At 40.8% G+C, this 14,272-nt stretch overlaps 1 protein-coding gene across 1 annotated transcript; it reads right to left on the bottom strand.

Annotated features, from left to right (window-relative positions):
- Positions 1–4,592: 4,592 nt before the first annotated feature.
- LOC148125796 (uncharacterized) lies at positions 4,593–12,333 on the bottom strand. The gene is made up of 2 exons (XM_087932518.1): positions 11,825–12,333; positions 4,593–4,851 (listed from the first exon to the last, which is right to left on the bottom strand). Exons 1-2 carry the CDS (start codon positions 12,331–12,333, stop codon positions 4,593–4,595), a joined length of 768 nt encoding a protein of 255 aa, XP_087788644.1.
- Between the last annotated feature and the right edge of the window lie 1,939 nt (positions 12,334–14,272).

The following is a 14,272-nucleotide window of genomic DNA, read 5'->3' as shown; positions in this document are numbered from 1 at the left end:
TAAAGCCACAATATGCATGACATCATCTAAATAAAAGCTGCTTCTAGTTATAACATAAAAGGCTGAACTTATCTCAGTGTGCTATCCAGATATGTTTACAGTCTACCTCCTGGCGTTTTATAGAATATTTTGAGGTACAAAATTGGTGTTAAATATATCAGCCAGGCTTTTCTCCTTTCCCTGAATGGAAAAAAACCACGGAAAATATTACGCTGCAGGCATAGTGACTGTAACTTAAATTTGCATTTATTCTTACTGATTTCAAAAGTAAATGTGTGCATGGCAGTACATGTAGTGTTTTTCCACATATATGCATGCCTGTGTATCTTTATGTCACGTTGAGGAACCAGTCTTGGAATCTTGTTTAATCTTAGTATAATTCCAGTCCAGAATCAGAATCCTTCAATCTCAGCAGAAAAACACAACAGCCCCAGAAAAGTCATGAAATATAATAAACCTCCTCACTTCAGACCTTCAGACTCAGCTTTCATGCTACATTTGGAATCACATTAATAAAAATATGAAGTACTCGGGTGCTCCATTGGAAACCTGAGTGGCTTTTAATTTAAAACAAGAACCCCCACAGTCTATGATGACAGAAAAGTCTTAAAATGGAATATGGTGAATTCCACATGAAACATACTGAAGTCATTTGCATTAAAAAACTAAAGTTCCAATCTCCAGATTATTTTGCAGGGCGTTGTTGAATACCATCTTTTTCCATCCTCCTTCTTGCCTTGTTTCAAAAATTTCCATTATTTTCTGTAAAGATGGTTAGCCTTTGAATTAACTGTCCTAATTCCTGAATGAATCTAAAGAGTTGTGCTTTTTAGTCTTGTCTTCAATAATTTCGGCAGCTTCAGGATAGGATTGTCTGTTCCATGTTTTTATATATACAAAGCTGGTTTGCTTTTCTGGATACTATGTAAATCAGCATGCCATTACCATTTCATTTTGGTACTTTATCATGTTTTTGTATTGACTCAAAACTTACCAGAAGTATATAAAATATTTATTTTAAAACACCCTAAAAATATATCTTTATAGTACAATATGCTTAAAAGGTTTACTTTTAGTGTCAAAGATATAAAATCAGTGCTTTGTAAAGCACTACGTTATTATTGACATATAAATCAGACAAAATAGACTAAGAAATACAGAACTGGTTCAAATTATTTGCCTTTCTGAACAAATATTACAAGAAGAATTTGAAAGCATTAGTTCTTACCCAAATACCAGGTATTCAGCAATTCACTTTTGAAAACAGAAGAAAATAGTCTAAATTCTAAAGCGCTTCAAAAGAGTTTCAGAAATGTTTGAAAGGTGTCAACCAGCTACAAAAAGCAATAATTTCAAACTGAAGATACATCCCAAAGATTAAAACCCCATAAATAAAATTAGACCTAGTCATATCAGTTTTTGTGGGTTAGTTGATTTGCTGAAAGACACAAGTCAATGCAACTCCAACTCAAGCTCTATCTAATCAGGAAATATTTCATAAGATAAACTAAGAAACCTGGGTCACAAATAATAGATGCCAAATAGATTTATCATCCAAGTTATCTTTTCAAAATTTAATATAGAATAACTATGATCTCACTCATGAGTTGCAATAATGAAAAATGTGTATTCTACAATTGGGAATACAAAGAGAATGAGATTGTGGTAAAAGAGTGAGTGTATGTGTGTGAGAGAGAAAGAGTGAGTGAGAGAGAGTAGAGGGAGGGGGAGCAAGAGAGGGAGAAAGAGGGGAAGAGACAGAGAGAGATGGATGTCAGCAGTAAGCTGTTTTTGAACCAATGCATAAAAAAAGAAGGAAAAAATATATATTTTTCCAAAATATATGAACTTTTGGTCTGTTATTCTGCTTAACTCTTTTCAAGGAGAAGCAAGGGAATACAACAGGGAGTGGCAAGAATTGTAGGGAAAAAGAATATATGAATCAATGAATGTTTGGTCTTCACTATTCAGTTTGGTCGCTTATTTGCTCCTTTTTGCTTGGCTAGATGCCACTAGGTTAGATTTAATTCTTGTGACCATAACAATCAATCATACTGTGGTGTCTCCATGGCATATATTCTGAATTTGTGTTGGGATACAAATCAAATAAACAAACAATATGTAGTTGGAAAAAAAGAAAAAGAACAAAAGCAAGCCATATTCTGCTTCATATTTTAGATCAAACTGTTGATACCTTAAAAAATTAATACATGCCTACACAAACACTTTGGGCATTTCAGTAACATTTATGAATTTCCTTGATGGATAGCAGGCTGCCTGTCATTAAGTTATTTGCTCTGTTTTAAGTGGTTCTGCACTTATTTCAACAGGCATCAAATGGTGGCTTATTACACATAACAATAACACATGTATTCCTTTTATATTGTATTTAATAATTTTTCTTTATTTCTACTTTATTTTATATTGTTATATAATCCCAGTATATTAGAAGAAAAACCAACAAAGCTGGAACAAATTTCAAAAACTGTGAATATTGTTCTCTGTCTGGATTTGTAACTTTCCACATAATAAAAGGAATTTTTAAAATGAGGAAAAAAATTGTAGTATATAAATATCAAAGGAAAAATTCTTGTATATTTCTCCAAATAAGCAACATTGCATGTTACTTTCCGACCCAATTCATTTTTGTTTTTCCATTCAGTGAATTAAATATTTAACAATTCATCTACAAATTTACATTATCCTTTTATATCACCTATTTCTTCCTGTGTCCGCTATTCATTTTAAAATTAAAAACATTTTAAACATCTGTACAATGAATAGGAATGAGAAAAGAAAGACTAATTTTATTTTCTGAGTTCTCATTTGTGGTAACAATTAAATTAAAACAAAGAATGGAGTATTAACTATTAAAAGTAAAAACAATTCACTAATGCAACAGAACTTTGCAATAAACTGCTTTTAAAAGTGAATAAAGTCCAGCATAGAAAAGTAAAATAAAAAAGAAACAAAGTATCTCTGCATCTATTATGTATTTTTGTTGCTCAGTATAAATATAAGGTTTTTAGCTCAGAATTAATAGCAGCATATAGTCAGTGTACATTTAAAAACAATTTCTGTGACCCAAACAGACTACAAAGCCAAGCTTTATTTCCAAGTGAAGTTTTATTTAGTGTCAAAAAGAGGCAATTGATTGTTTACTGCTTTGATTTTGTTATTAGGGTTTAAAGCTCTAGAGTAACATTGCTTCCAATTAAATGACAAAACTGTGCACAAAACAGGCCTCTCAACAAAAATTCTGGACTGTGCAGGCAATTTCTAAGAAGCAATTGAAACAGTTCATTTCAACCATGCTGCTTCTGTGTATGCTGTACAGGCAACACAAATCCTGTCCAGAAAAAGAAAAAAAGACTCAGCTACAGATAACTAAGTAGGGTTAATCTATATTTAGCCTTTATTGCTTGCTGATTATTTAAGTGATAGCAAAGCATGAAATAGATCCAATTACTGAACAGCCAACCTGCTTCCCAACTTCCTTTTCCAATACAGGATACCCTGGAATGAATGCAGGAATTGAATTATCTAGCAACAGAAGCTTCTGTCATTTGGGATGTCACGGTCTACCTGGTGTCGCATTTCCAAGAAATAAATGGAAGTGAACAATTATCCTTTCCAAACTGCTTCCCAAAATTTTTCCTTGCCATGAGAACCAGCCAAGGCCACTGATTTCCATCTATAGCACAGCCATTCTTAGTTAGGTATCTCCCAATGCAAAAATCTTCATTTTCAACCATCCAACTCTTGGCAGACAAAGGATATTTAGGGAAGAGGTGGTATTCAGCAGGTTCTGACCAGTTCTGGAGAACCAGTAGAGGAAATTTTGAGTAGTTCGGAGAACCGGCAAATACCATCTCTGACTGGCCCCGCCCCATCTATTCTCTGCCTCCCGAGTCCCAGCTGATTGGCTGGGTCTTCTTTTGTTGGCCTGCACAGGAGTATGGAGCTGGAAAGCAGGTTAATGGGGTGGGAATGGAGATTTTACAGTATCCTTCCCCTGCCATGCCCACCAAGCCATGCCCACAGAACCAGTGGTAAAAAATTTTTTGAATCCCACCATTGATTTGGCACAGGTAAGCTGAAACCCAGAACATCTTGCTCTATAGAGGAGATGGTACTATGGATAGCATAAGAAGGGAATTTTCAGCCCCAACCGGGTACTGGAGTATCTCGCTAATAAATCACTCTAGTCACAATTGGTATGGTGAAGTTTATTATAGCAATTCCAGTGCTGATAAGCAAAAATGGTATTTCCCGATTAAAGTCAGCGCTGAGAGTGTCTGCCTCTCAGTGTCTTTTATGCTGTGCTCTAATCCCTCCCAGCTAACAACCTAACATCCGCTGCTGCATTATCTACTCCCGTGCCTCCTCTCCATGCCTATTTGTCACCGCCTAATCTTTATTTACAGTCCTTTGTCTCCCCGTGCTATCTATCCCTTCTGTATCCTTACCTACCTCCCATTTCCTTCCCATCTATCTAAATCAGGATCATAACCCCAAATCCCCACATTGTGGTTTACATCAACATGCGTCCTGGAAATAAGCCTGATGACTGATTAGCATCCATGTGCTTCTCAGCTGTCTAGCAAGGCTAATGTCCATGTCATTACAATGAACATAGTTCCGGGCGGCTCCCATCTCAACAATTCAGCATAAATGACAGTCGTCCACACGTCTATCAGTCCCGCAGTCCCAGTGATATGTCGGGTTCTGAGTGAATGCCAGACGTGAATAATTTCCCAGAGCCCAACAGGAATGACGTTTGTGCACATGAAAAAGGTCTTCAAAGGAACAAGACTGCAGCCTGAAACTTTGTTTCCTTTTGCATTCAGCCTTTTAAAAAATACAAATTGTTACCATAATTCAAATAATGAACCAAACCCATCACAACTTTAAGAACTTCTTAAAAGTTATAATGAAGGTACAAAAGTAAAGAATAAAGAACCCAGAGTCTATTCTATTGTTAAGTTAAAGAAAGGAAAGGATAAATATTAAAACGTCAAGTGTCCCTTCAGATGAGTTGGATTCCTTCTGATTGAACATTCGTGTAATCTTCATCATGACAATGTGGAAGTGGTTTTCCACTGATCTTTGATCTTTGTTTTACTGCTCAGACTAGCACATAGGCCATGGATTTCTTGTCCCATACAGGTATTAAGAGTCAAGTGCCAGGTTGGTGTAATCTTTAAGGCATCAGACCAGAGAGAATGCCAATTCTAGTCCTGCCTTAAGTACAGATCTAATCATTAGTCAGCTCTAGAAAGAGACAATGGCAAACCACTTTGGAAATCCTATCAAGAAAACTGCATGGATTTTTTCAGGCAATCACCAGAAATTAACACTGGCTCGAAGGCAGCTCCCCACCCCCAAAAAGGAGATTATTCTCTCATCTAAGTATTAAGTGCAGCATAACCTACTTAGCTTTTCTGAATCCAGCCAAGGTTAATTACGCATCTCTGAAACAATGGAGTTTTATTTCCCTCAGGCTGAAATTCTGAAATAATATGGATTCCGTTTTTTGCATGTCTTTTTTTTCTGATCCAGTTTATTTGGGTTGGTCTGCTCATTCTTCACCTTGGAACAATCTAAAAAGATTAGAATAAGGAACCAGGCTTGCTTCCTTCAAGTCACTGTAAATGCTCCTTGGAGAAGAAGGCCTTGTCTGGGTTCAGAAATTAGGAAGCCAAAAATCATCCTGGCAGAGGACCATGGGAAACAATGTTAGAAATGCTGCCTGGGAAACTACATAAATATCTCTATAAAGCTTAGCTCAAAAGAAACCTTACCTTTCTCCTGTCAGCAACTTTCCATTGCTATTATATCGTTACATCTCATGTTGTAGCAGGATCTAATGTGTTTCCCTGATAATAAAACTGAGTCTTGTATTGATTTTTTGCTTCAAAATGCATTAGGGTTTACTTCCCAGTTAGGTCTTATTTTCACATTTTGGTACTAAATGCATCCATCTGGCTGACAATCAGGGGTGGGATTCTACCAGTTTGCACCTATTCACTAGAACTGGTTGTTAACATTCTAAGCAGTTTGGAGAACCAGTTGTTAGAAGAAATTACTGGCCTAATCCTGTAAGGAAGGCAGGAAGGAAACATTCTGGTGTTGCTTACAGAAACTGCCTCCCCATTAAACCTTATGACATTCTTGGTAGGACTAGACTTCCTGTCTTAGGAACGTCTCTGGAGTTTTTTCCCCTCCTTTGCTGGTACTTTGCTTGTGTGGAGTGACCATTCAAAGTTACAATGGCACTGAAAAAAGTGGCTTATGGCTGTTTTTCAACACTTACAACTGTTGCAGCATCCCCACAGTCATGAGAGGCCAGGTGAGGAGATGTGTGCCTCAATGTGAGTGATATTGAGTTGGCCAAGCCCAGCCAGTAACATCACCACCAAGCCATGTCCACCCAGTCATGACCACCAAGCCACGCCCACCAACTAAGCCATGCCCACAGAACTGGTTGTTTAAAATTTTGAATCCCATCCCTGCTGATGATCTTAATTGGGTCTTATTTTCAGAAAAATACAGTACCTCAGTCATAATTCATCTGTATGAAAAGTAGTTACTTTACACCATTTTTCAGCTAGGAAATTCTGGTGGAACACATTGTTTGCCCAATCACTAGTCAAAGAACAATCCAAAAATAGTGAAGAAAGAAGTTGAAGAGTACCAGTCAATTCCATAAAATTTTCTCGTTTCCCTTCATGCAGCTTCGGTGACTTTCAGTCAAGAGAACCCAGGATTCTCCCCAGATTACAACTGTGCATTTAGCTATAGCAATTTTTCTATTTCTCCTTTTTCACACTTTTCTGCTATTCAAATGATTCTCTTACAGTGAGCAGTGGGCACACTCCTTTCTGCTGTTTCATTCAGGTACGCCTTTTTTTAAAGCCATCATTGTATTTCTCATTCAGTTGGTTTTTATCCTGTCTCTCTCTTTCAACCAACCGGTTTTTACTGAGCTACTTTGGGTTTTCTCATTTAGCTTTTCTTAATAGTCTTTTCTTCTTGCAAAGCTCAGGATTTTCCCAAACGTGTTGATTTATCTGTTGAGGTGAATGAGACTGTTAAATTTACTATCAAAAACATGCATAGGAATAATTCTATTATGCTACAATTCTACTCTGGATTGTCCTGGATCTAACTGGTCCCTCTGTGTTGTCTTTAGCTTTCTACTATCAGGCTTTAGATAAAGTTTGTTTTTATTAACAATGGCTACCCTTTCAAAATAATTTGCTACCTTTGGCTTCTCATCCTGAGAAAGCTGGGAAATCAGCAGATCTTAAATCTTAATGCCAACAATTATATTCTAAGCATTGCAATTTGCATCCTTTACACAAACAACATGTTCTTTCTTTTAAAGATGTAGATAGAAATAGATTGTTTATGCTTATCTGTTCTTTACAAATAGGCCATGAAATGTTCAAAGCATAAAAAAGGAAATATGACTTTGCCTTTAGTTGTTTAGAATGAGCCCAACTGCCATGAAATCTGAAACTCTCCAAAGTACCTTACATGTGCAAGCTACTATCTTATTAGCTATTTCATGGTGAAAATAAAAAGTTGCCTTCAGACACATTGTTGTATTAAAGGCAGGTCATTTGGATAATCTGTAAACCCCATTTAGCAGAATACACAGGAAGGTCCCCAAAAGGAGCCTAATTTGCTTGCTACATTTGGAATGCAGTGAAGTGACTCCAATTAACTTCTGAAGAAAAAGGGAATGCCTTTAAGCAGGATCTGAACGCAGCAGCATCTGCAGGTGGAATAAAAAAAAACAAGATGTGGATTCTGGCATCTTTCTGTCCCTTTCTAGAGCATAAAATAGGTGAGCTTTGTTTAAGGATGGTGGACAGCTTTAGCTTTTCTTTACCTTTGTTGCTTTTCCCAGTGGGACTTTAAGGCAACCAAAGGAACATTGGACCAATTACAAAGGGAAAGCAATGATAGCATCTGAATGGAAGAAGTTGCGGCCAAGAGAATGAAGCAACTTTCAGGATAAAGTGTAATTTAGCAAGTGACTGGTTGGAAGACCAGGCATGGAGTCTAGCAATGCTAGAGCAGAAGAAATGAAAGAGAAAACAGAGCTCAGAAGCTTCTCTACTCCAGTATATCATATATGTTAAGTAGTAGGTTAAGGAATAAGTACATTTGTTAAGCTTTTGGTATAATAAAAGCCTCCAGAGAAACATAGAGAAGTAGCAATAGCATTTTTGTTAGTGGTCAATGCCGTTATCCAAAAGAACTTTGATTACAGTGCCCACATTGCCATCTTGGCCATTTCTCCAGTGGTGGGATTCAAAAATTTTTACTATTGGTTCAGTGGGCGTGGCTTGGTGTGCATGGCCTGGCTTGATGGGCATGGCTTGGTGGAACATGGAAGAGGAAGGAAACTGCAAAATCTCTATTCCCACTCCACTCCAAGGGAAAGGTACTGTAAAATCTTAATTCTCTCTCCTCTCCTGGGAGAAGGTTACTGCAAAATCCCATTCCCTCCCCACCCCACTAACCTGATTTCCAGCTCTGTTCTCCTGTACAGAGCAACAAAAGAAAACCCAGCTGATCAGCTGGGACTCAGGAGGCAGAGAAAGATGGAGGCGTGGTCAGTCAGAGGTGGTATTTGCCAGTGCTCCGAACTACTCAAAATTCTCACTATCAGTTCTCCAGAACTGTTCAGAAGCTGCTGAATACCACTTCTGGATTCCTCCCATAGATAAGATGACTGGATTTCAGGGCTGACATCTACAACTCACAAATAAGGAAGTATAAATGCCATTCAAGAGCAAAATATAATGATGATTAAACAAGTGGAGATAATAATATAAAATATGACAAGGTCTTACAAGGTCATTAAAAAATAAAACCTCTGTTCACTCATTGTATGAAGTCACTGTACAGCTTTTGCTCACACTTCATACAGCATGTATGAACACAGGTATAATATAATAACCCTGTAATTATAAGAATTAACTAGGTTAATGGGAATTATGTATTTGGGACCACTATAAAGATGTCACCTGACCTAGTAAATTTATCAATTTCTCCCACAGAAGTCCACTCTGGCCCATGGTTAAATGAAGTCTACTTGTGAGTCTAGACATTCCCACCTAAACCCAGTCAAAATTTAGCCATTATGTTTTTTTTCATTCAGTGTTTTCAAACTTATCAACTTCAAAATGTGTGAGCTTCAACTCTCATAATTTTCCAGTAAACCTGGGAATAGAAGTCAACACAAAGTTGTCTTAAGTTGAAGTCTTAAAGTTGTCAAGTTTGAAAAAGAAGAGACACAATGCACATCACTTGGTTTAATCAACCCCTTCTCTGAAGAGCACATAGACATGCTCTTGCCCATCAAGTGTCACCTAAATCAGCACATACACATTTCTACACAAGTACAAACTCCCCTATAAAAGAACCCAACTCTACCCTATTGCAGGCAGTAATCATTGTAGTCAGTAGCAGACAACAGACTCTTCGTCTGCTTGGCCAGTGGGAAAGAGGTGGTCCTGTTATGTCATGAAAACTTACCAATATTGAATAGATATAAGGGTTCATTAGCTACAAGTCATTTTAAGAGGATCAAGATTCTGTATTCCTAAAATGGTAGTTGTTGTAGAGCGATGGTAAGGAAGAGGCATGAGACCAGAGCGTACAACTAACAGGCTTTATTGCAATGAATAAAGGTTGTCGCGTCTGCTAGCTAACTCGCAGACCAGCGGGCGACAACGGGCTGGCTCTGCCCGACAGCCGGCTTATATAGCCGGCTGTCAAACGGAGCCAACCAATGGGAGCTGCTGGTGCTCCCGCTCAAACAGCGGACCTGGTTGGGAACTCCAACCAGTTCCACAGACATAACACTCCTTTCCCCCAGCTGGGAACATGCATAGTCTTGTAGATATGTGGGTTGTCTTCGCTGGCGACCAGAGCATCGCAAGTTGGGTGAACTGACGGCCGGTGTCAAGTCCTGGCTCTCGGGACGTGCCCCAGAGGTCGTTGGTGCGTGGGCTTGCCCTGGCGTGGTGTCCGGCGGTGCTGGCGAAACCTCCTGCTCTGGTTGATCCGACCGAGTCTCGAGGTCCTGCTGGTCAGCTGGGTCGCTCGGTGGCTGGATCGGTGACTCCGGTTGTAGACTCAGGTTCTCCATCCAGCCCTCTCGCTCGTCAGGGAAAACCAGGTTCCACAGGGGATCTGCATCAGGCGTGGGTGAGGCGCCGTTGGAGCTGGCAGGTTGGCACGGGTTGGTATCTGTCGCGCCCGTCCGTTGCCTTCTGAGTTGATCCACGTGTCTCCGCCACAAACGTCCATCCTCCAGGAGGACCCGGTAGGATCTGGGGCCGGTGACTGACACGATTTGTCCCGGCACCCACAACGGGTCCCCCGCGTAGTTCCTGGCGTATACCAGGTCTTGTGGGGCGAAGTCTCTGACCAGACTATCGGACCCTAGAGGGGTGTCTGGGCAATAGTGGGGGTGTAGCCTGTCTAGGGTGGTTCTGAGCCTAAGATGTCATCGAAGTAGGGAACCACTCCTGGGAGACCCTGGAGAATCCTCTCCATGAGTGACTGGAAAATGCCCTGGGCTACGCTGACCCCGAATTGGAGGCGCTTACATTTGAATCCCCCCCTGTGCGTGACTATTGTTTGTAACTCCGCTGTCTGCTCATCGACAGGGAACTGTTGGTATGCCTGGGACATGTCTAACTTAGCGAAAATGGTGCCGGGTTCGAAAGTGTGTAACAGATGCTGAATAACGGGCACAGGGTAAGCGCTGACCTGCAGATAGCGGTTGAGCGTGGTTTTGTAATCCGCGCAGATTCTCAAACTGCCATCTTTCTTGAGTGGGGTGACTATGGGGGTCTCCCATTTAGCGAAATCAGTGGGTTCTAGCACCCCTTGCTTAAGTAGTTTGTCTAGTTCTGCGTCCAATTTCGGACGGATGGCAAAAGGCACCCTCCGGGGTTTTAAACGAAGAGGGATTGCCTGGGGGTCTACTGAAAATGATATGGGGGTGCCCGAATAGCAACCCAGCTCATTGCTAAATACGTCGGAAAAATCTGAAAATAGTGTATCTACATCAGAAGTTGAGACAGCATGGATCCCGGTTACACTAAGGCCGAGAGAAGGAAACCAATCAAGTCCCAATAGACTAGGGAGGGTACCATTAACAACCACTAGGGGCAGATGGCCTTTAAAGGTTCAGAATTGAACAAGGAACTTGCCTTTCCCGAGGACAGGAATGTTCTTGCCCTGGTAGTCTCGTAGCGTCAGGTGGCATCTTTGTAGCTGTTTCCTTGACAGCCTGGGCTGGATCCTCTTCAGGGTATCCCAGGAGATGATTGAGAGCGCGGATCCCGTGTCCATCTCCATCCTGCAGGGTTTACCTTCTAGGAAAACAGAAATTTTAATTTTATCAGGGGTTAGGGAAGTATGGTTAGCGTGGTAGCAGGTATAGCAGTCTACCACTTGCCTTTGGGAGTTAGAAGGTGGTGGAGGTCTTTGAGGTAAGGATTGCCCTGCTTGGCAGACTCTAGCGATGTGACCCTTCTTTTGGCAGTTCAGGCAGATGGCGTTTCTGAACCTGCAGGATGCCCTAGGGTGGGAGCCTCCACAGGTTAGGCACATGGGAGGTTGTTTGGGGGTGAAGTTGCTTCTTTGCCCCACTTCTACCTGTGAAGGCTTCTGATGATTTAGGCGGTTAATGTCAGACGTGTCTGTGGGGTCATCTTCGCTGATTACCTCTTCAGAATGGACAGTGTGCGTGCTGGGTTTAGATTGATTTCCCTGAATTTCAGCTGCTGACTGGGCCGAGAGCTCAGTAGCCAGGGCTTCCTCCATGGCTAAGGCTAGAGTCAAGTCTTTTTTCGCCAGTAAACGCCTTTGGAGTCTCAGATCTCTTACCCCACAGACGATCTGATCCAGCAGCATGTCCTCCAAATATTCTTTGAATCCGCACTGCAAAGCGGCTGTTCTCAGGGCGGCCATGTATTCGTTGATCGACTCCCCCTCTGCTTGCTTCCTGACTCTGAAGGCATACCTCCTGGCTATTTGGGACGGTTTGGGCGAATAGTGATTTGAAAGTATTTCCTGTAGCTCATCCCATGGGACGCTTCTGATGGCGTGGGGCGCGACAAATGCTGTGGCTGTGTCGAAGATGGTGGCTCCGCAGTAACTCAGGAAATAGGACTTCTTCCTATGCTCCGCAGCGTCGGCTAGACCGATGGCGTCAAGAAAATGGCTGAATCGATTTTTGTAGGAGTCCCATGTTTCCTCGTTTGGTTTGAATGGAGGGAATGCTGTATTCGTGCTCATCGTGGAAAGGGAAACTGGTTCGTCTGCTTCAAATCGCTATTTGAATTTGCGCTCTTAAAAGAACGCGGCTGCGGTTGTCTCTCTGGGCTGCTTAGCTCTTTTTGAAAATCGCGCTCTTGGTGAGCATGGGCGGCCTCGGCTGCTGTGCCTGTGGCTCGTTTCAGCGAATCAGCTCAAACAGTATCAGTTTGAATTTCGCGCTCTTTGCGAGCGCGGGGCGGCTGCGGCTACAGCGCCCTTGGTTTCTCTCTCTGTGGCTTACAGCTCTCTGAAATAACGCGTCTGGTTAGCCTTCGACCATCCCATCCTCGTCGCCAGTGTTGTTGAGCGATGGTAAGGAAGAGGCATGAGACCAGAGCGTACAACTAACAGGCTTTATTGCAATGAATAAAGGGTTGTCGCGTCTGCTAGCTAACTCGCAGACCAGCGGGCGATAATGGGCTGGCTCTGCCCGACAGCCGGCTTATATAGCCGGCTGTCAAATGGAGCCAACCAATGGGAGCTGCTGGTGCTCCCGCTCAAACAGCGGACCTGGTTGGGAACTCCAACCAGTTCCACAGACATAACAGTAGTGTCTGTGGTTCCATACAGGTAAATAAATATAAATAATTCAGGGTTAAACTTGTTGTATGAAAAGCCAAAGTATTTCATTCCAGGAAGCATGACTCACAGGAAGAACTGGTCACACTTCCTGGAATGACTTGGGAGAGCACTGTATTGTCATACGTGCAAATATATATATATACAGGTTTCCCTTCTTTGTTCCTCTTAGAAACATCCGTTTGGGTGTCATTCTTCAAGTTTTTCCTATTCCTTAACAGATGCAATTATCCTAAGCAACATAATTACTTCTGGATCCTCATCAAACACATAATATATGTTAATAATTCTGTGCTTATTTAGAAATAACTCCACGGAACTTACCCTGAAGTAAGTATGTACAAGATTTCAACCAAAATCATTTTGAATCACTGTAATTTCATAGAAAGGTTCTTCCCACATCCATTAGGCCTATGCAAACACATTCTTGTAATATTAGAATTCCTAGGTTTGTGGTTTAGCTTTCAGCTTGTGCATTGCTCCAAAATTGCTTGATTTTTTTTTAACATTACAGTGTTGTTGAAAGATTTGTGGAACAGGATCATGTTATTCAAAGCCTGTTTGAACAAACCCTTTTTATTACTCTACTACCTTATTGTTAAGAACCAAGTAATTTTCTTTTTTTAAAAAATGCTTGTGTATGTAAGATTCAGTGCCTTTGGTAGACTTGCACAGTCTTGTCAGTTCATTTCATGCTGGATGAGAGAAACTACTGCATATGCTACAATATTGATTTGTGGTTTTCCTTAACAGCTATACTTAAATTCTACACTTATTGGCATATTTGATTCTGTATCAGTGGAATAATTGTTTTCCTCTCAATTTTAGAGGCTTAGAGAGCTGAAGTTGCAAGTTCCTGGAGTTAATTCATAATCTCCTAATTCACTTTATCATTGCTGGTACTGCTGTTAAACAATACATTTTTAAAAAAGATTAAGGGGGCTCAATAGATGAGCAATACATCTTAACTGCTGCTCTTTTGGACAAGCAAACCATAAATTTCCACTACTATCAAGTATATCCTGGAGTATCCTCAATGTATTGCATATATCCCCAGCTTGCTGGGATATGGACAGGAGGGCCAGAGAGACTAACATGTACAGAATAGTGTGAGGAATTTGGGATTAAGTTGGGCTTTAGTGGCACTTGTTATTGACCAAAATATGCCCAAATTCACTTGTACCATCCTTAACAACTGTATATGGCACAGAAATAAGAAACAAAAAGCAAAGGAATATCAAGTACACCTTTGCATGTGCTTCATTGACTACACACAAGCCTTCAATGGTGCTGACCGTAGCAAGTTCTGAAACTGCTGGAAAAATCACCACACCACATC

Source organism: Pseudonaja textilis, chromosome 4, assembly GCF_049901715.1.
Source record: "Pseudonaja textilis isolate UNSWEBS1 chromosome 4, rPseTex1.2, whole genome shotgun sequence".
Classification (NCBI taxonomy): Eukaryota; Metazoa; Chordata; class Lepidosauria; order Squamata; family Elapidae; genus Pseudonaja; species Pseudonaja textilis.
Note: the sequence above shows the minus strand (reverse complement) of the source record. Positions and strands in the feature narration are given on the sequence as shown.

Coding starts and splice junctions, on each gene's coding strand:
- LOC148125796 (XM_087932518.1), bottom strand. CDS start 12,333: ATGAGCACGAATACAGCATTCCCTCCATTCAAACCAAACGAGGAAACA. Junction 4,852..11,824: donor GCTACTGAGCTCTCGGCCCA/GTCAGCAGCTGA, acceptor ATTTTTTAAAAG/GCTGAATGCAAAAGGAAACA.